A 26,741-nucleotide genomic window follows, 5' to 3' on the forward strand; every position below is an offset into this window, starting at 1 on the left:
AATTTCATAAGAAAGATAAGTAATTTAGGCAAGAAGACCCAGCTGCTGTAACAAGTTGGAGTACTCATTTCATTCTGTGGTACTGAGTTCACTGCACAGAGAATTGAAGTCACAACCTTTCTCCATGTTCAACTTCTGCTGCTTTTTGACTGCAGGCCATCTCTTGGCCCTGAAACAAAACAGTCTGCTAAAATAAAAAACTGATTGTTGTAGACCTGGAGCATAAAGTCCACCTCTCTGAAAGAGCAAGTAAATGATGTGACTTTGATAACTTTGAATAGTTAGTTTAGTTTTCGACTAATCCTAGAGATAATTCTTTATCACTTGTCCAATTCAAAATGGGGTCTGATTCAATTTTACATCTCATCTCTGCAGCTCAGCAGAAACCCAAGTGATTTTGTTCTTCAATAAAGCCTATAAATTAATGTTTTCTACCCTGAAAACCTGTGTGTTTACACCCAGAATCTTGTCATTGTTATTGATGTACGTACCCAGAGATAGATTATTTACTTTTCTTTCCCCAAATTCCATTTTTCCCCCAATGTTGAGTCAGGATTGAGGAATGCATGTGCATGTGTATACAGCTAGTTCTTTTTTTATAAACTCAGTGATAGAGGTTACATTTACAGGCTCAGTTTATATGGTAATTTTTATAAAACAGCCAGCCTGAGCACTTGAAAATGCATAGCAGGGATTAGTCCCACATTAGCAGAGAAATAGGCTTGGTTTATTAATAATTGTTTAAATCTCATTTCCATGCTTTTATGACTACATTAGGTTTTCCCCTTACATGGGCACATGCCAGAGGCGTAATGGAGTGAGAGAAGAAACAAGCCCTTTTTCAGTTCACAGAACCCCAATTCTTTATTAATCACAGCTTGCTCACAATGACATACAGGAAAATAGCACTAATGAAGAGTAGAATATGCAGGCAGCAACCTCCAGGGGGGTAGGGACAACTTCAAAACTGCAGCTATTTTGGGGATGATGTGTTAGGTTTGGTGATATTGTACTTGGCACAAGCACCCTGTCTAGTCATTCCTCCTGCTTCAGCCCTCTTAGTCCTAGATGTCTGTCACTAGGTAGGGTTGGCTAACACTGAAGAGTAAAGGTCATGATGGATGGAAGTCAGCAGTGTCATAAAAAAAACCAGTAACAACTGGCTCATGGGTTCCAGGTGAAGGACTCGGTAGCCTCTTGTACTATTACACATGTAATGTAGTAGCATCAGATAAGTATCATAGATCATGGCACCTACAGATAAAGCCACTTGATGCTATCTATTAGTTGCTCCATCAATAAATTGTCAAGTGGTGAATTAAGCTCACTTTACAATTAGCATTTGTATGGCTGTTTGGCATCATCCAAAACTTGTCATAGCTTGATGGTTATAACGTGCCTCTAAAATTTGTCTCAAACTGACCTTGCTTGAATTCATTCTGTTCCACAGATGTTTTTGTTGCCTCTTACCTCGAAAAGCAGAAGCAACAAACACTCTGCGTGGTGATTCAACCTCAATAGTACAGCATAAGTTGTACAGAGTCCTGCAGCATAAGTTGCATTTGAAAAACCATTTTAAGAGCCTTTTGTCTTGGACAGCTGAATGTGAAGTCACAATACCTGTGATCTAGTCACTGTTTCAAGAAAGCTTATAGATGGCAAAGCAGTCTAGGTTATTAGGCAATGATTGGCCTCTAGCACCATAGAACTACCACTGACCTCATGGTGGGTTGGAATGAGAAGTCGCAGGGAATGGAATTAGACATGAGGTGCTTCAAATGAACAGACCCAGCAAATTCAACCGAGTGGAAATAGACAACATCAGAAGCCTGTTACAGGACATGTAAGATTATGAAATAACTTGCATAATGCAATAATTGTATTTTTTAACAAAAATGTAAGTATTTACAAAATAAGATCCAAGTTTTTTAAACATCAAGCAAATCATTCTGCAAAGAGACCGCATTGTTTTTGTTTTAATTTTTTTTGTTTCTTTTTAAAGTTTTTTATTGAGTTCTTGTTTTTACCTTTTTTTTAAACCACGTCATACATTTCCCATACTTATATCGCATGATCCATAATAATATAGGCAGGGGGAGTTTACTAATGGTGGGGATGGGTCACATCCACCATTGCTGTTTTCAGCCGGACAGTTCCACCTGGAGCTCCTTGTTTCTACGGACCTCTGCAGCATGCCTCTCCTGGAAAACACCAAGAAAGGGAAAATCAAATCTTTTTCTCATTCCACCTGCCCAGGGAGGTTCACGCTGACAACACGTTTAGGTCATGCATTTGATGCTTGTGCAAAACTTGTTTCACAGCACAACCATCTTTCAAAGAAGCAACACAGGAGAGGTGTCATCCACCAGACCAGCCTGAGGCACGTTTTGTGTTTACTTCCTACTCCTGCTCTGGAGCTCAAAAGCTTTTATTTGATATGGCCTCATAATCCTCAGCACCTCACAGAGTTTCATTTAAAAGGGCCACATAGAGAGGTGCTGCTTGCAGCACAAAATGTGCCACATGCTCACATTTGCCCTTTGGATTCCTGGATATTAAACTAAATATAGGGAAGGATGAGTGAGAAATTAATTGCCTTCACATTGTATGTTAGTTACTCTCTTATCTGTAGCATTTAGGAACTGTAATAAAGATCCAAAAACTTAGTCTCAACAAGTCAATTTGAACATCTCAAACGTCTCCTTAGTCTGAACACTGAAGCTACCTGTCCTCTTGATTCTTTTTCTGGCTGTGAAGAAAAATACCTCCTATTTCACTAACTTAACCTGTAAATCAGTCCTTTAAAGATCAGTAATACTGAATGCTAGATTTTATAAGGGATTTATTGCTTGGTATTCCTATTAACTGCAGCATACAGAAGTTATTTCTGCGGTAGCTTCTAGACACCAATACCTTGGGGAACCCACATTCTGTACTTGGAACCAGGTATCTCACTTCTTTTTCTGTATATTAAGGATTCACTTTTGATGTTGGCAAATTATGTTTGTTTTTGATGTTTTGGTGTTGGCAAAATTGTATTTTTTAATTACTGGTCAGTGCAAATGATTCCAAGTAAGCTACTATCATCTTTTCTCAGAAGTCTTTCTTGGGTTTCATGCACATATACGATCACACTTCTGTGGAAACAGGGTTTAACATTAACCCATTAACAAGGTCTGTTAACATTAACCTAGGACAGAGAGATGTATCAGCTGTCCTTCCCACTTCCTTTTGGACCTTGAGGATAACTAATTTGCTTTTTCCTTTGTTTTCATAAGGTCTGGGAATGTGCCTGCAAATGAAGTTAATGCAAAAATGTCAAGAAATCTGGGTATAGTTCTTAAGCTCAAGAATTATCCTGTTTGTGTAGTTACTTGTAACATCATCCTTTGGATTCTGTTGTTTCTTTCCTACTCTCAAAGACTTTTGTCTCCATCACAGATGTAAAGGTGCTTATGAATATCTCCTTGAAAACCCCTGAGAGCTATTTTCTTTAGCCAATTTACTATTGAAATAGTGTATCAGAGTATATTAGAAACTTAATTATTGAGAGAAATAAATGATCACTCATGCAGCACTAATTAATTTTTTCTTAACACTTCTAAATCTTTATTTGCATGTTTCTCTCCTTTGTGTGGATGGTTTCTTTTGGAGAAGGGCATACTTTATCCTGCATCTAGGGTTTGTGGTTCCCTGTTTCCCCTGGCTGTACCAAAGATCTCCATGGGAAAATTTACTCTTTCCTTGCAAGACTTGTGGACAGACAGACCTCTTTTGCTGTATATGAAAGAACTTTTTCCCCATAGTTTTCTATCTTTCTCCTCTGAGAAAGCAAGAATTACACACATAGGGCAGTTGTTTGATTTGATCAGTGACTTTTCTTAGAAGCTAAAATCTAAACACAAGTGACCTTTCATTTGTTCACCGAACTTCTTAAAAGCTAGAAAACCAACTTTTCTCTAGAGACAGTCCAGCAAAGGGCCATGAGGATCAAGGAGCATCTCTCAGTCTCTGCTATGAGGAAAGGCTGAGAGAGCTGGATTGTTCAGTTTGGAGACAGCTCAGAGGGATCTAACAAGTATCTATAAATACCTGAATGAAAGGAACACAGAGCCAGGATCTTTCCAGTGGTGCCCAGTAACATGATCAGGTGCAATGGGCAAAAACTAAAACCCATGAGGTTTCCTCTGAACATCAGGGAACACTTTTTCATTGTGAGATGACTGAGCACTGGCACAGGCTGCCCAGAGTGGAATTGGAGTCTTCATTCTTGGAGATATTAAAAAGCCACCTGGACATGGCCCTGGGCAACTGGTTCTACGTGGCCCCTCTTGAGCCTGGAGCTGGACCAGATGATCTCCAGAGGCCCCTTCCAACCTCAACCATCCTGTGAATGTGTGACTAAAGCACTTCAGTCCTTTTCCAAAGTGAGTGGGGGGTTTGGACAGGCATCAGTAGCTCTGACTTAAAAATAGCTCAAGTGTAGCAGCTGAGATAAGGACTATGCACAACATCTCTGCAAAATATGGATTAGCTTTTCCTCTCTAGTCTAAGGTGAGGAGTGATGGTGTGGTTACCTTCTCTTGGAGGCGTTCAATAAGAGCAGCTAAATTAGCTTCACGGTTTTCTTTGATCTGTTCCATTTTCAGTATCAGCTTTTCCTCTGCCATTTTGCTGAAGTTATTGTTCTCCTCCAAAGCTTTTTGAAGCACTTCTCTCTCATGTTCTCTCTTCTCTGCCAGATGTTTCAGCACCTGGGCCTCCTGGGACTGGAAACAGAGACACAGGCTGAGAAGAAATACTCATGTGGAGCAAAGCATGTGTGGAAACTGTGTAAAGTTTGCTGTCTTTCTTTAGAAAGGTCACTTTGTGACTGAACTGGGTCAGCCTCAGGTTTAGAAGCACTGGTTAAATGTGGGGTACACGCCTGAGGCAGCAGCAGAGAAATGTCCAAAGCACTTCTGCTAACAAGAAATGCTGCTGTGCTGCTGCCCTGGCTCGCCTGGATTACTGCAGGGGTTGCTCAACCTCGGACAGCTGCAGTCTCTTAGCTACACGCCTTTTATCTTCAGAGATAGGGACCTGGGGTTGAACAAATGTACAGAGTAAAAAGGGAGATTACTGATGCAGGACAGGTGCAATTTTCACCCAGGTTGGACCCTTCTTTAATGTGCTTGAATAGTTAATAATTGTTTATTGACACGAAAGACAAGCAGCATCAATTCAGACAATGTTTCTTCTCATTACACTTATATTCAGATTAATCTCACCAATTAGGAAGGGGAAAAAAGTGTTTTATTGCATAGAAAATATCAAAACATTTTAGTTAAAAGTTTTTATTTTTCAAGGAAGGTGAAAACTGCAAGCAGGAATTAAACAGATGCAGTCTATGCTTAGTATTGTGTTCTTCCTTGTAAACTCATTTCTCAGAAGCATCAGCTTTGTTATGTATATTCAATCAAATTTCTAACAGGAAACCATTAATCCTAGGAAAGAAGCCAAAAAACTTGCAGCATTGGGCCCATTCTCCAGGCAAGTCTAGTTGAAAAGACAGTTATTTGGAAGGGATTAACAACATCATACGCTTTTGGATAAAATAAATGAGAGGCAGCATGAGAAGAAACAGAAAAACAGAGAATGAAATAGGGCACTGGGAGGCTAAATGTGTATTTCAGTGCTGATCCCAAGGCACCGTTGCCATTGCGATCCATAAAAATGAGTTAGTTTATGGCCTAAATTAAGGGTTTTAACCATTAATTACAATCAGTGGTAATGAAACCTTTTAAATTCTATCATGTGGCTTTAAATGGACTGAAAAAGGCTGCAATTCTTTTATATGAGCAAGACTCAACTAGGAGAAAACAAATATTTTAATGAAAGTAAGATTGCATAAAACCAAATGCACTGACAGGGCAAATAAAGCAGATTCTAGAAAAGGCTGCAAAGGCAAGGCAGAACATCTTGCAGCAAGATGTTGCAGTAAAACACATCTGGCTTTGAAAGGCTGTAATAGCCTGCTTGAGATCATGGGAGATAGCCACTTCCATCCATCCTTATCACTTGATGAGTTTCACCTCTGGCCTGGCTGCAGGCACAGGCTCATTTCTCAATCCGATCTCTGGAGCACCTGCAGGCAGGAATGGTCTCCTGGAAAGGCTGGTACCTCCCTGAGACTCTTCCTTGCTCCTCTCTCCCTTGCAGAATATGTAGAACAGAGTAAGAGAGCAAGCATTTTTCATGTCTTTGACTCTGTTGTGCCAGATGAAAGATGTTGCAAGTGGGAACAAAACCCTGCAGATAGGTGAAGCCAAAAGTAGAGGAAATTTCACAGGTGGAATATGGAAGAAGGATGAGCCACAGACAAGTAGAGATGGCAAAGAAGGAATTTTGTCGAGCAATTAAAAAATCAGAAAAGCCCCATAAGTTTAATAAAAATATAAATTTTAAAATAATAATGTAACATAATAAAAGTAGCTTATTTTGAAACAAAATGTTTGATTACAGATACTTACCATTTAACAGTTCTTAACCATAGGTTATTTTACTATGTAAAAAAGTTATTTGAAGAGATATGATGCAATGTAAACCTGAAATAACTAAATATTTTCATCACTCTTTCCCACTTGTGGACAAACCTGAGTGGCCCAGTTTCCCTAGTGCTTCTAAACTTATTCTGCATTTTCTGTTTAATTTACTACTCAACAGCAATCCCTCATCTACTTTTGGAAGAGTTACAATCATTACATTTTGTTTGTTGATACGAATTTTGTGAACCCTTTGCTTAAATGATCTAAAAGTAATGGATAATCTGGGAACACATTTCTCTTCCTGTTGGTAGTTTGAATAGAAAAGACACCATTAGAGTTATTGTAATGTCCTTTCCCATGAAACATTGCAGAAGTGACTTGTTAATTTGAAAGGCTAACATTTCATGGTGCTTAAATATGCATATATAATGTGTTATAAAATCAGACATTTTCAGATTTGGAAAACAATTTTCAAGGACATAGCCATGCACTAATAAAAAGTAAGATTTGGACTATGCATATAAGATGCATTTTATAAAAGAACATTTGCTTTCAATGGAGGTAGCAAAATGCCTTTGAGATTTTGAGGCACTTGCCTATTTTTCAAGATTTGTTTTTTCTTGCATTCAAATCCTCTGCCTTCTGGAAAGATTTTTACCATAAATCCTGGAGAACAGTGAAAAATTAGAGCTTCATATCAAAGTACACACATTTCTGGATGCTGTGCTGGCAGACAGTACATTCAAAAGTAATTTGTCCTATAATTCATGATAATGAAGAAAATCCTTATCCTCTAATTCAGTATTTACTGGATGCAAATTGGGTTGGCTCCAGAAAGAGACTGCTTGAAAGCTGAACCAGGCCTCAGGAACTGACTGTAAACCCCTAATGTGATTTTCCTTTGCATTATGTCTTTCATGGCACATTGTGACGAATTTTGAGACAGGAAAACCACCGGTACCCAGGACAGGTTCAAAATAAAGGAACCCCCCTCCCTGCCATGAAACACACACAGGGTAGAATGTAATTTAGACTGACGTCCCTTCTCTAATGGCGTCGTACCCCAGCTGTCAGTCTGCCTGCTTCCCTGGTGTTCAGACCATTCTGAAATCCCCTTATGACAATTCTGGAAGGCGCCTGCTATGTGTTTGTACTGGATTGTCAAATTATTTTCTGTTTCCAACCCATTTGGCAAAAGAACTTGGCCACCCTGTCTGTTCAAAGTCTACTACACATCCAGAAATGGGTAAATGAATGACCATGGATACCCAGGGGAGCTGGGATTAATAGATTCCCTTTGTTGTTTGTCTTGGCTTTTAAATGGCTGAGTTTGGACTCACACAGTTCCACAGTGATGCGGGATTCCAACCTACATAGGAGGTTTTTATTTCGAGTTTATTTTCGACACTGTTTGAAGTGCTGGAAAGGATATTTTCAAGTTTTTGATAGTTCAAACACAGTGGTATACTGCTTATGGTGTTTCTTATACAGATGTGGTGAGAAAATGAAAAAAAAAAAGGCTGTAAACAAGATGAAAGATAAAGAAAACTAACAAGGAGAGAAAAATATGAAATGGTGGAGCAAAAAAGCAATATTCAAGGGGGAATATTCAGAACATTTCTTAAATATAACAGGGCATAACCAATGCAGCTCCAGCTGCAGCATCTAGTGTTACATCATAGAATCAAAGTGTCATAGACTGTCTTGGACTGGAATGGACCTTAAAGATGATCCAGTTTTAACCCCCTGCCATAGGCAGGTACATCTTCCACTAGACCAGCTTGTGCAAAGCCCCATCCACCTGATCTGGGGCACTTCGAGGGTTGGGGCAACCACAGCTTCTCTAAGCAACCTGTGTCACTGCTTCACCACCCACACATTAAAGAACTTTCTCCTACCATTTAATCTAAATCTCCCCTCTGTTAGTTTAAAACCATTCTTCCTTATTCTATCGCTATCTGTGCTTGGAAAAAAATCACTTTCCCTCCATTTTACAAGCCCCCTTAAGGTACTGAAAGGCCACAAAATAATGTGGAGAAACAAAAATACTTATTTGTTAATAATTAAATATAGAGGAATAAAAATATTTGAGAATAGTCCTGGTACAGATATCTTTGCTCCAAGAAACATACTGATATGCTAAAAATGCAGGCAAATTCCTGTCATGTTCATGTCATATTTTTAAGGGATCCATGTGCATCTTCAGTTTTCAGAAATGAGTGGTTCAAAAGGAAATCCGCATCTGTTACCTGGCTGGCCAGAGATAGATGTAGACTACTAAACACTCACTTCATGAGCAAAATTAGTTATGGAAACTGGCTTTGGAGATACACTGTTAAACTATTACTCACAGGAAGAAAATTCTTATCTGAGTAAGAGGTGCTTTATTTTCTCACATCTATCTTTGTTTGATAGATATATTCAAATATTGACGTAATTGCTATGGAGATGAAAGGAATCCCTTATTGCTCTTAAGCAAAAAATGGGTTCAGACAACTGCTCTTAAGCTGGGAATTTCAGTTTGAATGCATTCAACCTCAGACACAATTACCCTTAGTTACTAGGGTGTCTGAGACACACCACCAGCCACGAGTGCTCCTCTTTCACAGCACATTTGTTCACTGACTGGTTTTTTTTTACAATGAAGTTGTTCAGGAGAAGCTGCAGTAGTGTTGGTGTTCCTCAGTACACTGTGTATCTACGAGACACTATTAATGGAGCAGATTGTGAAGACAGGAGGAAAGGCTCCTACTGCAATGTAAATGCCAAGGTGAAGCCTCGGTATGGTGACTTGCAGTACTGATTTTTTCAGGGGAAGGAACTGAGGCTGGGATTTTTCCTTGTAAAAGCATGGGAATGGTCTCAAATTAGATTTCTCTCAAGAAATACCCATTTGGCAGGAGAGTCAGAGACATGTGATCTGTAACTATGAGTGTAGCTCTGCTTCTAGTGAAACTAGATAACGAAAAATTTTGCTTAAATTTAGGTGGGGATTTCTTTTTTCAATTTATTTTTGTATAGTCTGCCAAACAACCTTTGGAATGAGGAGTAAAAAAAAAAAAAAAGCCCATCCATGTTGTGATTCAAGACAATTTTCTCTTCCTCTTTTGGCACAAAATTGCTGCTCTCATGGTTGTGACCTGTGGGAGTGAACAAGGCAGGGGGGGAGCATGCAAGAAGTACCACCTGAGCCTCTGCCCTCATGATCTGCTGCAGTTTGAGGCCTGGCATTGTAAAGTTAATGAAGATTAATGTCAAATTGTCTTATGGTTGTTCATTAGTGGCAGAGCCCATGGCAGAGTGGGGAGAGAATGTTTGCCAGCATTGAGATGTATGCTGATGGCTCCATGTGGTCCAAGACAGAACCTGGTGCCTAACACCAAATCCCGTCCTTGTTGGTAGCAAACATCTTCCTACAGGCCCATATTCCATAGGCTAACGTGCGGTTTTGGATGAGTGATGTGAAGTTTCTTGGAATTTTTGCTCTTTGGTTATCTAGGAGTGAACCATTGTGTATAGACACACTATGGTGTAAATCAAAATGTGACAGAAACATTTGTTCCTGGTGCTGATTACACCTATTAGTGGGACCTTTACAAGGAAAAATGCTTCATGCTGTGTTACTTCTCCACAGAAGCATAGCTGAGGGCCAGCAACAATAGAGAGGGAGATCAATAGGTGGGCGAGACAGGAGACATATGACTTGGGCACTGCCTGTCCTCATTCCCATCCTTCTCACCTTAATATTTGGTGGGAAAGGGTAATAGAAATGAGATGGAAGAAGTTTGACTTTTGACAGGGAAGGAGCACATCCCTTCTCTGCCTGTCACTTGGAGCAGCAGTTCTGTAGGTGCCATGCAATGTCCAGGGAGGAACACTTGTCCCCCAGCTCTGCTGCCTTTCCTGCCTTCCCCCACCAGCCTCCTGTACAGAGCAGTAAACCAAACTCTGAGTTTACTGCTTTGGGCCAAAGCAGAGATGGGTTAAGAGTGTCAAGAACCACCTCTGGGCAGGCTCAAAGGGGCTGGCTCAAAGAACAGTGATTTGGATGCTGAAGCCCAGCACTGAGTGTGGTCCTGATGCTGGCAGAGGTGCCCTGGGCTGGCTGCTGCTGCGGGGGCACAGTGAGCCCAGCCCAGCCCAGGCTGCACAGCAGGCTTGTCTTGTGGCATTTCATTGCAATGGCATTAAAACCCCAGGAAGCTGTAAGTCTATACCCAACAGCATGAAAGTAAAAAAATATATGACTGTTTTCCTGCATTCTTTGTCACACTAAGCTCTAGGGATAAACTTGATTCAGTTTCATCCCAATACAAAGCCATTAAAAGGATTTAATTACATACGATTTCTCTTCTATAATCCAAAGTCTAGAAGAAATTCACATCCCTTGATTGTTTCTTTTTATGCTACTAAGTAAATTGAACATAGGCAATAAAAATAAATAATTTGACATATGCCCCTTGAAGTCTGTGCACCACTAATATTAACAGCTGAACATTCAAGGCCAATGGGTAAAAATTGATAAATGCTAAAAATTCTGTAAGAAAAACTTCTGCTGCATACAATGTCACAGTGCTCTAATTTTTTAACTGAGGAGGATGAAAAGATCTTTCTGATTATCCACCAAGGTACAAAAATATAGCACACATATGAAAAAAAAAAAAAAAGGATAATAATCATGTGCTGTACAGAGGATTCTATAAATGGAAAGGACTAATCTGTAACTAGCCCAAATGGGCTTTGCTGTGTAATGCAAAAAATAAAAAATGCCTCAGGTGAAACTCTCTGAGAGTATGAGGCCATGACTGTCAGGTGAGGTAGAGAAAAAAGGAGAGAAAAGGAAAGGAGTCCTGTAAAAGCTTACAAGGAAATAAACAAGAATGACAAACTGGAAAAAGCCTAAGCAGGAGACTGCTGAAGTGCATGTAGCTCTAGAGGGTCTCATGAGTTGGAAAATTTATTAACGAACACTGCCTAATTAACAGAGCAAAACTTAATTCTTAAGCAGCGTAAAATTCGTTAGCAACTTGTTTTCCAAAAAGGCAATTCTCATCTGTTAGTTATACTTGATTTGAGTTAAAATTGTGCTGGAAGGACATGATCCAGAATGGCCATACCTGACAGCTTTGTACCGAGATTGAAAAGTATTATAATAACAGCCAGCTGGCTTTTGGAAAAAGTCTGCCTGGTTTGTCTGGCAGCAGAAAGTGGAAGAAGATGCTGAAGGAAACACTAGATGAAGTTGGGCAAATCTCTCTAGCTTTCATCAGTCAGCAAGTTCCACATTCCCTGAGTCACAAGTTCCATTCACATAATAATTTCCTACAAAGTAGTACTCTATCAAGTTTTCTACTTTATTATTTAACTAAATTATGTTTTAATAACATCTAAACAGTCTGTGATAACAAATATATCTTAAATAAACAATACATGAAAACATGATTCCTTTTTGAAATTTCGGTCTGATAATTTCTTTGAATGTTTTGTCCCCTTTGGATTGTGTGAAATAGAATATAATTTTTCCTATTCATCTTCTCATTACCGTTCATGACTTTGGAGACTTATATTTTATCTTTCATCTGTTGTCTCTTTCCGAGCTGAAAACGGAACTGTTTAATTTATCTTCTTATGGAAGATTTTCTGTTCCTCTAATTGCTTTTTTATCCTTCTCCGCACTATGCTTTTTTGGGGCAAAAATGAAGTCAATAGTTAAGATGCAAGATCACCAGGCATTTTAACAGTGATGTAAAGAAACATTTTGCTCTGTTCTTTGTTCCTTTCCCAGTAATTTCTGCTGCGATGTTAATGTGGAGGATCTTGTCTATTAAAATAACTCAGTTGTATATTCATTCAAAATGAATATAGTATCAAGGGGAAGAAATGGCAGGTGTCTGTATTGCTGTCACTGATTACCAATCTATTGCATGATTAGTTTTCTCCAGAAAGAAATGAACAGTAATGAAATCAATGGAATGAAATCTCTGAAACATTCAATTTGTATTTTCCACCAAGTGTATGCATAATATCAGGCCTTTTATTGCTGTCATTTCATTCTGTGTCTGTATCTTTACTGGAGCATTTGTACTCGGCACAGAGGAACTTCACAGACTGAATTTTTTGGGGAATATTATAACTTGGATGAATGAGAGCTCACCCCTCTCAGCAAGTGCTAGTGCAAATGGAAATTCCTTGGATATACAGTCATGTCCTCTTACTGAAATTAATGCTCTGGCAGAAATATTTGTTCGAAAGAGGCAAGAGTGCTAATGAGTGTGTGCTAGAACCACAGAGTCATTGTTAGCAAGCCAGCAGAAACGACAAGAGTAGCAACACTGCAGTTATCATCTAGATGAATTGTTCAAATTAGTGAGGTCCAGAACAGTCAAGTTTCACTGCAAATCCAAACTAAGTGCCAGGTTGTAAAGACCTGTCAGTAAACCAGATCTGCTGACTTCAGCAGACACATAACAAACCACACCCCAGAGTAATCGTTCCCTTGAGGTTCTCGGCAGTGACCCTGATCTGCTCTGACAGGAATGAAAGAGAATGGAATGGCTTTTCCTGGATCTGTTCCATGTGCTATCTGTGGCACAGATGTTGTACCTGAACTTCTGTATATGTTTTTGACGACATCAGGAAAAGTTCTGTGAACAACAGTTTTAGCAAGAAATCACATTGTTTAAAAGATAAATAGAAGGCTTAAGAGACATATAAGTTTGTTTCATTTTCTGAAACCCTCTACAAGGGGCTCCATGGGCAGGTAGAAGGGATTTCTAATGCCTATTTAACTGTGCAAGCTGATTTGCCGCAAAATAACATTGATCTCCTGGGTGAAGGACACAGAAAGCCCTAAGATCCTAAAGCTTCTATGGCTCTCCTTTTCCGTATCAGCAAAAAGAAACATTACTTAACCAGGACAATATATTACCAATTTTAATTTTTCTGTGGTCATTGCAGCCAGTCATGACTTTTCTGAAATGGTGCAACACAGCACAAATGCTGTGCATATATAGAACACTGATAATTTCCAGACTGGCAATTCAGCCTGGTTATGGTGAGTGTCTCATTGTCATCTTCTGACTTATTTGATCTGGAGTTTGTCTTTTTCTCTTTGTAAAAAGTAAAAAGAAAAAGCAACGTGATTTAGCTCTGACTTAGAGAAAAGGAAGACCTCTTCAACACATCAGTCATGATGAAAGTCAAATAAGCACTTAATGGGTATTTCCAGCTGCCTTTGTGCCAGCCTTTGTGCCAGCCTTGTTAAATCAGGTGTAACAAGTCTTCCAAATGCTATGCGACCAACTTAGTGATTACAAAAGACAGCTTTACCATTATGGGTCAGATCATAAACAGGGGAAAACTTTGTGGAAAACCCTAGAAATCAAATTTCCATCACTACTGAAAGTGCTAGAAATGCCTCTTAGCATCTGTGCCATGCAAACAGGGGAAAACTTTGTCTGTGGAAAACCCTAGAAATCCAATTTCCATCACTACTGAAAGTGCTAGAAATGCCTCTTAGCATCTGTGCCATGCTAGTGTCCTCATTCAAGTGCGCGTGAATGATCCCAAGCCACTCTATTCAGGGTGTTCCTCTATATTGCATAAATAGGACATTTTAGCTGCCTTATGCAGACCCTATGAATAATTTCCACGGACACTACAAGGAGTCAAGATCTAGTAGCACAGAGAGCATCTGCTTGAATTGCAGATCCAGCTCTTAAACTCAGACACAATACCTGCACTGGTTTTGAGCAACTATTACAGGTGCCCTGAATGAACCATTAGTTATGCTCACATTGTAAGCAAGTGCATTTGAGCCCACTTGGCCCTTGTCTGAAGCTATGTCTATTTATGCTCACATTGTAAGCATGTGAGCAAGTGCATTTGAGCCCACTTGGCCCTTGTCTGAAGCTATGTCTATTTTGTAATGCATGCTTCCCCAGCACTGAAACCAGTGAGGCTTGCTTGCAAGCTGCTGAAAGACAATGAACTCATTCATTTCTATAAACATATTGATGATTTAGTCCATGCAGGCTACCATGAGTCAGTGATGGCAATGGAAAACACACAAGCAAACATGAAACTCAACTGCTACTCTGTACACTAAATTTTATGTCTAATTACTAGCATATTTTTTAAAAAGGAAAGATACCTTTCTCCTCTCCTCTGCAGCCTCCAGCTTTTTCTGGATCTCCTCAAGAGAGAGTTCTTTCTTCTTTGGAGAAGCTAAAGTTCGTGGTGCTTCTGAGACTGGAGATGGCGGCTTTAGGATCAGTTCAAAGGCCTGGCCTGAGGCACGTTTGTTGATTTGTTTCACTTCCATGTCTGCACAATAAGGTAGGAAATTGTAAGTCCTTCAATACACCAGCAGTATTCAGGAGAGAAGCAGCACTGATATCAGAGTAGGATCAGAAGCACAGACAAATGATTTAGCATCTTTGCCTTGAGCATTTTAAATGCAATGGCAGATTATGGGCTGAAAACTATTCTTGGGAATACATTCAATTTTATCTGTAATAGCTTAATTATACCTTAATCTCATAAAGATAAAAATTTACAGCAATTTTTGATGCTTATTGGGGTTTTGTGCCATTTCACACCCCGTGAAAGCAGTGCCCAAGCTGGCACTAATTTTTTTAGGCATGCTTTCATCTTTTCTTCATTTTCTTGGGAATTATGCCAGCTATGAAGAGCTGTAATTCTCAAAAGGGGAGTAGGGAAAGAACAGCTAAACGTTAAAAGTTTAGTTAGCTCCTATTAGGAACAATAACCAGCATCATGGGTACTGCACACTCCATAGAAAGTAATCACCCAAACCAGCAATTGTTAAATCAGCAAAATATTCACCAACTAACACTATGGACTAGGAGGAGAACTGAGTAGTTTTCCAGAACTAGCACATTTTCTAACCTGCAGGCTGATTTCCAGTAAACATCACTCACCATCATATTTGTAGATGTTCATGTTGCGAGGTTCCGGATAAAAACAGGAGCAGATCAGCGAGAGCATGGACAGCTCCTTCATCTTTTCCTTGTAAGCTGAAAGGAGAAATCTCGTTAGCATGCTTCACTTCCCCAGCTCCTCCTCTGGGAATCTTGAGCTGAGTGGCTGGGGACCAGAAAGCCTACTCCATCACCCACCTGGCACATTTCTCTAGAATATTTACTTTCACCTATTTCTTCTCAACACTGAACCTTTATCAAATCACAAATGAGATCCTCAGAACTGGCTTCTGGTCCTCTACATGACCTCAGCCTTGGGCATAATGCGGGCAGTCCTCTCTGATTTATAGAAAGTGAATCTGGCTACCAGGAAATGCATTTAGCATTGGAAGAGTGCCATGACTCCACTCTCCCCTGACAGGTGGAGAGACATGAAGCTCTTAAAGTTTCTCTGACGTACCCAAATGCAATTGAGAACAGCTATGAAAAGCTGGCCATATATCGCCATAGGCTAAAGACATTATTTTACAAACGAAAATGTCATCCAGAAAATTAAAAATAAAACCAGAAAAGAGGATGCATTTATCAAACCATTTGCATAACATCCTTAATATATTTAACTACCTGAAACAAAGCTTTTCATTCCCCATGTACTGGCCAAAATATGTGGCTTTCATACTCAGGTCTAGTCTATATTAGCTGATGCCATTAATACCCTTGTAATCTACTTGATGGTGCTATCTTTGCTGACTTTATAATGCCTGTAGGCCCCAGTCATGAACTGAGGAGGCACTGGTCTAAAAATGGTCATACCAATACAAAATCATTATGCAGTAAGCACTGTGCTCACCCTTCCTAATTGCCTGTAAGTAAGAAAACAGTCTCATACTTTGTCACTTGGAAAGCAAATGACAGAGCCCAGACTGGAGCTGGCTCTCCTGGGCCCTGGGGCAGTACCCTGCCCATTGCCCACACTCCATAATGCATGGATATTAAGGCAGGGTGCTTCAAAATTCATCTTGGCACACACAAATCCCTGCTATAATCAAAATCATATCTACAGAGGCAGACACTCATTTGCTGCCAGCATGTGAAAACGTGGCTTAAAATACGTGTGACTCAAAGTATTGTACTTAACAGATTAGACCAAATTAGCCCTTGTTTTTGCTAAAGGAAAATCATATGGTCCTTGGATCTTCAAACTGTGGATACAAATGAAATTCTCAATCAGCCTTTCTCAAGGATGCTCTTGTGGTTTTTGATTTTGCTTTTACTACTCAGAAAGAAACCTGAGATTGATGAGGGCTTGAGAGCCTTTGGGTGCTGATCAGTATGGTGGTATTTGAATAATCCACGGTTCAAGAAAAAATTTCTAGCTGCCAGTAAAGGATTAGATAATTTAATTAAGCTTTGCTCAAGGGTCTCTAATCAGGTACCTTGAATAACTCACCTAAAGGAGATATAGCTTTTCAGAAACCATTGGTAAAGGACAGGATTTGATGTTAATGAGTGTACTGAAGACTTTGCTTTCAGTGAACTTAGGCTGTCACAGAAGTTTGGTCTTGACATGATTTTGGTTTGAAACCTGAGTACCAACTTGCAAAGAGTAACTCAAAAATCTTTTAAAGAGAAAAATCATGTCCATCTGATGTATATTGAATTATGAATAATGATAAACATAATGAATTGTTCACTTAGACCTCCATCCAACAAGCACACAGGTGTGGTTTTCCAGACTTTTCTCTGAGGAGGGTTTGCCTAGCCAGCTGCCCATACCACTGGAATTGCATTTCTTCCCAGTAGCAAGGTTGTGGAGTGGCTGCACACCAAACCCTGGCAGGCTGCTAAACATAGAGAAAATGGACACTGAGCTATGTGTTAAAGACATGGCCATTGATGAGGCAAACATAATCTTGTACAAAATCTGCTGAATCACTGCTAAAATGTATACCTTGAAATATCTTTGTAGAAAAAGGCATGCAAAGCAGCATCCTAGGAATCTTGCCTTTTGGGGCCTTTGTTAATATTTTTTATCTTTGCCTGACATTGAATATGGTTTGCTTTCTAACAGCATTTTAAATGATTAGAGAAAGGTGGTTTTTTTTCCCAGCTTGCCATCTGCAAAACACAGCAGGAGAAAGATAAGAACATGCCCAGCTCTCTTTCCTTCAGTGCAATAGCTGCACTGAAAGCATGCTGGCAAAATCATTGCCTTAGTTCATTCTGGCCACTGGCAGAATTAAAATGACTTTCCATCCTTCACAAGAATTACTTTTTGGTTTTTTGTGGTATTGATTTAGTCTGCACTTGCCCTAGAGACTCCTTCAACCATAGCTGGAGCTCGGCTTGAATACTCACAGAGGTTCTGGAGGCTTCTGCAGCCCTGGGAACCAAACAACCTTCCATGGCAGCAAACACTGGTTTTCCTGATGTAGACTTAAGGGCTGAGGGTGTCAAAGGACCTGAAGAGGCATACACCTCCTCTGGTGTCCAGCATCAACATTGTGATGACCTGTCCCCCTTGATCAGGCTCAGCTCTGAGAAGGAGCCCTGCTTTGTTCAGCTCTCCTTTCCTTAAACATTTCCTTAAAACGCAATATAAAAGCTGAAAGCAGTAATGTTAGCCCAGTTGGTGGTCTGATTAAAGTGGCTGGCCCACGTCACACAGGTTAGACAGGGAGGTAACTGTACCTTCCCAGATCCCAAGGGTCAGTGTTTTAGCAATGGAAGCCTGTTATCTCAAGAAGGTTTTCTGTTAAGAAAGCAGCACACACAGACCACACAATCAAGGGCAGAGCATTTGTGCAATCTGCACAGGACCTCTTGTGTAACCTGAAAGAGGCACAAAAATTACCTGCCTCATGGCAGAGCTTTTCAAAACCCTTGAAGACCAGCAGTGATTGCAATGAAGTTTATTTTCCAAATGTGTTTCTACTGGCTTTCTAATTATATCACTCCTTGTGCAGTCATGTAGGCTACATATCATTCCATTAACTGTGCAAGTTAAATGAAGGAGAGTAAATGATGGTAATCTTAACACTACAAAAGCTTTGATAGGGAAATTGATAGGCAAGAACAATGTTGACAAAAGATGGCAACAGAATCTTTTTAGTTATATGCAGCAAGATCTAAATATTTATATGCATTAAGAACACTGATTTTTGCAAAGACTAGAAGAGAATTCAGTGTTAGCATTTCTTGTAGTTTTGTTGTGAATATACTAGGTTTCATAGGTCTTAAATTCTGAAACTGTGTGATTATTGTAGAACCTCATCTACGTTTTAAGAATAAACTCCTCAAATTCAGAGTTGCAGAGGAAACCTTAGAAATACTATCAAATGCCCTAAATGTTTGACAGCTTCAGAAGAGAATGAACTCAGATGGCTTTGAAAATCAAAAATGCATGCTTTTTTTTTCCTGAAAAAGTCCAAAATGTACCTTAATATTATTGTTTCAAGCCAACCTCACCCTTTTCTCAAACTTCTGAAATTATTTTCAACATCTGTATTTAGAAACTATGAAACTACTCCCTCTCTTCGGTGAACATCCATCCTCTTCCTTTTTGGGCTTTACTTGCTCATCTGGCTAAGATCTTCAGGGGCCTTTTAAGGGCTCCAGTCCTACAACTGCATGAGCAAGAAGGGAAGGACAGCAGGACTGGACCTCCAGAGGGAAGCAATTCTAAGGATTTCATGCCCATGTTGTATAATTTTGGAGATCTTTTCTTGAGGCTAGTCTAGTGCCATGGTCTGAACAATCATTAGAGCCTGAGGCACATTAGGTATACTGCTAATACACACCTTCCAGTTTCCATACCTATCAACTAAACTTGTTTATGCTACAAGATTGCTCTGATGTGTGGTCAGCTGGGATGTTTTGATGATCCTCTTTGAAAATCCTCTATTGATCTCAAATGATATGTTTATTTAGATATATCCTGTATTCTTCTGCTAATGACAGAAAAGTGCTCCATCCATTGCCAGTCCTACAGCTCACTTGCCCAATGAATGAAGCTGTTAAAGTGGAGTGCTATGGCTGCCATTAGAAGTCAGCAACCACTTATTTACATTTACTGCTAGGACAAAAAGAAAGGTTAAGGAAAGCACTGCTAAACCCTTACTGTCTGTCCTCATCTGTTATCCAATAGCTATAAGGAATTTTTTACAGATTACACTGTAAAATGAAAATCTGTCCTGACTGACTGGCCATGGGCAATTTGGGTCACATTTTGTTCCTTGGCAAAGCGCAGCTCAGACAGATTGCTGTGTCACAGCAGAGACCATTATTCATACGCAAGACTATTTTTAGCACATGAAGGCAGAGAGAAAAGTGTTAATGTTACTTATAATTGGCATCTGATATAGGCAAATGTGTTGATTATTTTTGCCTTACTGAATCTGGTCCGCATGTAAGAAATGTATTTTATACACACATTAATATGTATAAATATTAATCACACACATTAATATGTATACATCACGTGCATTAATTTGTAATGTTACTGTATTTTGACATTTCAAGTACCACTTGCCAACTAGTTCTTGAAGTTCTGCACACCTGGAAGGAAAAGGACACTGGCGCATTGCCCACGGTCAGAGTGTGAAACCCATAACACGGCTCAGCCCTGTGCTCCCTTGCCAGGAACCTCTCTGACAGTTGCACTTCTGAGACTGAAATTCTGCTTAGTTTTCTCCTCTGGCAGACATCGAAGCATTAAGATATAAGATTAAGCATGACATGCAGACAGAGAAGACCTATCACACCCATCCTTCATACAGATTTCTGATGGATGTTATTGACAATGTGGTTTGTTACAAATGTTATTTTGGTAATGCTCCCTTTGAGCTGCTAGAGCTTTTGGTTTGTCAAGGCAATGCTTTAAGTCATATAATTTTTGAACACCAACAGCCACAATCTGTTGACCAGTAATTTACAATTTTATTTTTACTAATCCATTTTAGTAATGTGCTGCATCCTTTTCTGCCAAACAAGAAGACATTATACAATCCCAGCTGTGTAGTTTCCCATAGCTGGTGGGGTATTTGAAGAAAGTTACATGATCAGTGCTGCTAAAGTGGTGGTTAGTACTGGGACAAGCACATGGGACTGGGAGAATTAAAATTCATGATGGGGCACGAGTAGTACAGCAAATTTAGTTTTTAGCATGTCTGACATCTATTAGCCTGGGATTCACTTTAATTAATGCTGGCCATTATTTAAGAGAGCTACTTTGCAGAAATCATTAACGCTTATTTTTCAGTCAAGGGAGAGATTAGCACGACCAGAGAACCATGGCCCCATTCAGACATCTTAAGTTAAACAAATTAGGTTGTCTTAAGACCAGCAAATCTATCTTCACTGTCAGGAAGCCTAAGGATGTTTATAGGCTTATGGAGTCACCAGTGATGCAGAGAATGAAAGCAAAAGCCCCTGCAGTAAATATATCTTATCCACCCCTTATGCTCAGCCATGAGTGACATCTCATTTTGGTGGTTCACATAGGTGGGGCTCATTTTGTTACTGTCTGAATCCAAAACACTGCCTATGAGAGTATTAGGTTGAGTCCATCTCACAACCTTATGCATGTGTGTGCTTTTCCAGTTTATTTTTATTTTTTCCAACAAAAATAAAGTTGCTTTACAGCTTTAATGCCCTACAGTGCTCACCTGACTCACTGCAGGGAAAGGTGGCACAGGACTCCCACTCACCTGGGGCCATTCTTTGGGGACCAAGTCTTTAAAATTGCACTCTTTATATACTGCAATGCAGGTTAAGATAGAATGGAGTTTTGGTTATGTCCCCCATCCCTGTTTTTTTTTTTTTTTTTTTTTATATTTCTATATCTAGGCAATAGAATAAGCAGGTACTATGAAAAAGTAACAAGAAACAGAAAACAAGGGAAAAAAAGAGCTAACCAGTGAGTTTCCTCTGTCAATTGTGACTCTAGAATTTCCCACAATATGCCCAGAAAACGAGAAAGGAAGAACTTTGGACAGCTCTAATATGCCTTTGTGGCAATTGGGAGTTTGAAAAAATAGTTTTAGGCATTGATTTCTGTAACCCTCATTAATGTTCCTGGGTTTTGGCAGAAATATCATCCATTTTATCCTCTTCAACATGAGATCCTTTTAACAAAAGTCTTTAAAATGGTTTGGGAGAGAATCAAGCATTAGTGTCATCCATAAAAGCACAAAGTGGCTTCGAAATCAGAGATCACTGTAGCATCAGTTCTTCAAAATACACAAAAAACCTAATGCAAGCAACAGATCTGACCTTCAGCTTCTTACTCAGACTGGGTCAGATTGTACCAATGAGCCCTGTCCTCGAGTGCAAGGCCTGGCATACCATTTCCACAGCATATTTTAGGTTACAGCATAGGATCTGGCTGGAAAACCTATCCCGTGGAATACACAAGAAGCTGTTTGCTTATGGAAAGACTGTCCAGTAATGGTTTTCTTGAACCTATAGTGCAGGGATACAAATGCATGCAAACATGCAGATTGGAGAGTGGCACAAGTCTCATTAACAATTGCTCCTAATTTTACAACCTAATCCATCATTGATCATGACTATGGCTTTTTGGACTACTTCAGGTACCATGTTTTTGGTTTTCACTTACTGTGTGTGGTGAGAGTCAAATGTCTTTGCTCACTTTAGATGTCAGAATGTTAAGATGTGAAGTTACTATTTTGTATTATTTCAATGTATGTAATTTTCACTGCTGAAACAATGAGAAAGCCCATTTACTGAACCCTGACTATTACAGTCATCTGTGACATGAGTTAATGGGACTTCTTTGTTGAGCTAATGCAAACCCTTTTCCAAAATGAGATTTTGACGTAAGGGGTTTTTTCAATTTGAAAAAAACAACAACTTTGTCTTGATTACTCAACACAAACACTGATGCAGATGCTTTGTTGTAGTCACATTGTGCTTTCTAGTCACTGAAATGAAAACACACACATTTCCCTCTAGTGTGGAAGGAACACAGCAGACACGTGCCTGTTCAGAGCCTGTCGGTGCACTGGGGGCCCCACAGCCTCACCACTCTGTGTGCTGGCAGACACATGGGAAGAAAAGACAAGAAAGCCATGGGCTAGCTCCTCCTTCTTCAGCTCTGCAGAAACTGGTCCATGGCAGTGGCAGAGCCAGATGCTGCACTCTCTTCTGAGCCAGCCCTTTGCAGAGTCCATGAAACACGTTGGCACGACGAAGCCCTTGGTAGCTCAGTTCCAGAAGTCCTCTGGGACTGAGGGGAAGGCCAAGGAGCCAGTACTGATACAGAGGACTGTGGCCCTCTTGAAATTTGTTTGAACTGAAGAGAACTCCAACTAAGGTGAAAACAAAAAATTCCAGAGATTTTTTTTTCCACAATAGGAAAACACAGCCTTCTTTATGACCTGCTTTGCCTTTACAAGGCATCCCTTCACATATTTCCCTCTGCACCTCTACACACCATCCATCTTCGCCCAGTTCTCTTCCCATAGAGCTTTCTGTGTAGGAAAGGATGTAAATTACTAAAACACACTTTGAAAACAATGGGGTGGATGGAGAGTGAAGAATGAACTTAAAGGCTACAGTAGTCCTAAGACAGCTTTATCTCCTGCTGGTTAACTGACCATGACTGTTTAATTTTTGTGCAGTCAGAAGTTCAAACCCTGTTATTCAGATGACTTGGCAGGATACTGATGTTTAAGATGCTGATCTTACACCTACCTTCATAAGAGGACACCAGAGACAGATAATTTCTGACGTATGTGTTTTTTAACATATCATTAACCTGTGCCATTCCAAAGTGCAGATAGGTCTTCCAGTATTTTCAAAACTTTGCTTTGAACTGATGAAGACCAAAATATTATTTAGGTGTGTCTTGAGGCTCAGAACAATAAGCCAAATAAATTGCAAGGTGCCTTTTTCTTCCTTTTTTTCTCTAGACAAAAAGAAAAAAAAAAGAAGCAGGGAAATCAGCTAAGTAGAAATTTTTGTTTGTATGATATGATATAAATGCAATTATGATTTCTTGTAGGGTTGGACTCTCAATCTTTGCGTTCCAGTAATTAAATGTGTTCCTTGCTTGTTGAGTCATTGCACTGAGTGCAAAACCTATCGCAGATATTTTCACACCACAAATATCAGAAGAATCCAATTAAGAGAAAATATACTGCTGTGAGTGCTGTGGATAGTATCTTTCAAAACTAATCATTCCATATAGACTAGAAATCATGTTTTACAGGGTCTGAAAACCAAACCTATAGAATCGTTAATTAGTTTATATATATGTCTATACATAAAAAGTATATATGTGTGTATATGTATATATATATGTATATAAAGCTTTATTTGTGTAAGTTTATTGGTTGATTTTGAGCAATTCCCATGTATTTAATGTACTTAACCCAAAGCCAAATATGTGTAACTGCATCTTTATGCTGCACAATCATTCTTACTGGCTGCCATGGCTACCGACTCAATGTCAAAATGCAAAAGACAGTGAAAGGAGGCAGTCTGGAAAATCCAATTTACTTCTGGGTTTTGAATGGAATTTTAATTTTGTGGGACATTTTAAAATAAGAATGTCTCATCAGTTTGAATAAAGGCATTTTCTTTATAGAGTTTGCTTTCTGCACACAATTGCAAATGACATATGTAAGTAGATTACTTACAAAGGAAGAATCCCAATCCTTGCAATTATACAATGGGACACACATTATAATTGTGTTAATTAACAGTAGTATTTTAAATTTGAATGCCAGAACAAAATAAGCTCCTAATAAATAACTTCTGAGTTTCCATATAAAATGGTTTGATATTAGATTTTGCCTATCAACATAACTCATAATTGTGGAAGATTTTGCTTTAAACCCAAGGAGGTGTGAGAATAGAAACTGCGTTACTCTTATGCTTTATGTTGTAGGGATTAATTCCCCTTTTTCATAACAAAGACTATTGGAATGTAAATGTTTTTATACAATTTTAAATCTACTCAGATCTACTCAGTGGGGTATATGTGGGCGTAAAGGGCTGTATTTAATTATGAGATATTACAAAGGATGAAATTTCTGGGTTTAGAGAAATGTAATCCCTAATTTAAAACAGTCTCCCTATGTAGGAAGCCCATCAAAGGCATGTGCATCTTTGGAGAAATTCTTCGATTCAAAAAATAATGTCTTCAGGTTTTGAAGGAAAAATAATGTGTTCAGGTTTTGAAAGCACTGCAAAGAGTAAGCAAAAATGCCAGCAACTCCTTCACCAACCATGTTGATACAAAGCAAATTCTGTAAAATTCATCTTTTCACTTGGTGTTTTCTGCTGACAAGTGGGCAGCAGAATGACTAGGAGAAGTATCTTTTGGCAGGTCACCAAATCTAGAAACTGGGACTAGTGTGGAAATCTATTTTTACAACATTGAAAGGGATAGGATAATTTTCTGTTAGTCTTCTCCACAGTCCAAAAAAAGTACAAATGCCCAAGTGAGGTTTCAGATGATGGGTTCCTAAACTCGTAACTGTCAATGCTGAAGGATGAAGTGTAAGAACCAAAATAGGAATGGATATTGGGGAAGTGACTTTTTTAAAAAATAAGTTTGCAGAAACATATTCAGCATGTGTAGGTTGGCTCCAAAAGTCTCACAAGGAAGAGGTTTTTTCTTTTCTTTTTTTTTTTTTTTTCCTCTCTATTTCTTCAATCTTTCTTTTAAATGTCCAGGTTTGGAAGACAGAGAGAAGAAGCAGAGGTGTGCGTGAATCAGCAGGAGGTGTTTGTTGGGTTCACCTTTGATTGAAGGTGTTTGGTGCTGTGGAGCTGCACCTGAGGTTCCACATCCAGTCTTGGATCCCCCAATTTAAGAGTGACGTGGAGGAACACCTGAAAGTCCAGTGGAGGGCTGTCAGGAAGGTGGGGGATAACTGGGCAAAGAGGTGGCTTAAGGTAGTGAGCACACGATATGAGGTGCTCAAATTCATGCAATGACAGAAACAAACCCTTCCATATGACACACATCTGTCACTCTGTGGCTTTCAGAGTTTTCTGTGCGATCTTTACCTAAACAATCTACGCAGTTATTACTGCTAATTACCAGATTTATATTTCTACTATTGTATCCTGCCATGACTTTATGCATACATGCAAACATTTGATTGCTTCCATAATGAAAATAATGATACCTCTCAACAGCATATAAACTCTATCATGGTTGGGCATAGATTATAAATATTATTGCGTATGCTAACCAGAAGATGTATAAAACTAACAAGAAAAAAAAAAAAAAGATAAAAAATTATGCCTCTTCTTGGAAATGACACTGATGGTGCAAAGAAATTAGTATATTATTCAGAATTGATTAAATTGGCTGAGAAGGAACATTTGCTGGTGGGATATTTTTATTACAATTGATGCTACAATAAAACTAGAAAAAGAGCTACTGCTTGCAGTGAAGTGACCTGTGTTTTAAGTAGCTCTGCTCTGATTTGCATTATAGAAGCACTTTGATTTTTGAAGATGTAAAATTAGTGCATAAATGTCTATGCTATCATTTATATGGACTTTTGGGAATGTGACTGCTCCCAATTATTTCCCAATCTTTCATGACCCACCTCTCTTTTTCATCTTTCTCTTCTCCTTCCCCCTTTTTTACTGGTTTTCAATTTAGAGGTATTTTTCTCATCCCAAAATATTATTGAAAATTTCAAGAGTACATTTGCTCTGTCAGTATCTCTCTCTCTGCAGCTATCTGTTTCTGTCTGTGCCCATTTTTTCTGCAATACCAGCCTTCACTTAGAAGAAAATCTTGATGAATTCAGAGACTCTGCTCCGCTATTAACTTAACCACATGAGGAGCTGATCCCTGCAGAGGTGCTCCACTGATTGTTGGTGCAAGGGTGTTTGTCTCATTTAGAATAAAAAAAAAAAGATTCTGCAATAGCGAGATTTTCAGGGCGCTGGGCACCAGCATCAACAATCTGCCATTAATGGCAAATCAGAACTTCTTTGTTGTTCAGCCTGTCCTTTACAACAGACTTATCAAACTTCCAGAACTAGATTGTCCATCGAATTGTTAATATGTTCTAAAAGTAGCAGGAGTTAGATATCCCCAAATGTCAATTTGTAACAGCCTATTCTGTCTTTTTCATTATAAAATCAAGTACTTTTTCCAGTATAAAAATAAGTTTCTTTTTCTGAATAATAAAATTCTCCTGTTTTTTTAGTGTAGCTGGCTCTTATATGATTTTAAAAAATAATAAAGGAGATGTTTCTTCCTAAGTTGATGCTTTGG

General features: G+C 39.1%; 1 protein-coding gene across 1 annotated transcript in view; it reads right to left on the minus strand.

Moving 5' to 3' along the window:
• Positions 1-837: 837 nt before the first annotated feature.
• Positions 838-26,741, minus strand: part of STMN2 (stathmin 2) — a 36,813-nt gene continuing 10,909 nt past the window's right edge. Inside the window, exons 2-5 of the mRNA XM_041464423.1 lie at positions 15,470-15,565; positions 14,680-14,852; positions 4,578-4,769; positions 838-2,201 (exon numbers count right to left, since the gene is read on the minus strand). Coding sequence (XP_041320357.1) covers positions 2,142-2,201; positions 4,578-4,769; positions 14,680-14,852; positions 15,470-15,565 — 521 coding nt within the window. The 3' untranslated portion in view covers positions 838-2,141. The remainder of the gene's footprint in view (positions 2,202-4,577; positions 4,770-14,679; positions 14,853-15,469; positions 15,566-26,741) is intronic.

The sequence above is a fragment of the Pyrgilauda ruficollis genome, unplaced genomic scaffold (genome assembly GCF_017590135.1).
Source record: "Pyrgilauda ruficollis isolate IOZ18807 unplaced genomic scaffold, ASM1759013v1 scaffold18, whole genome shotgun sequence".
NCBI classification, from domain to species: Eukaryota; Metazoa; Chordata; class Aves; order Passeriformes; family Passeridae; genus Pyrgilauda; species Pyrgilauda ruficollis.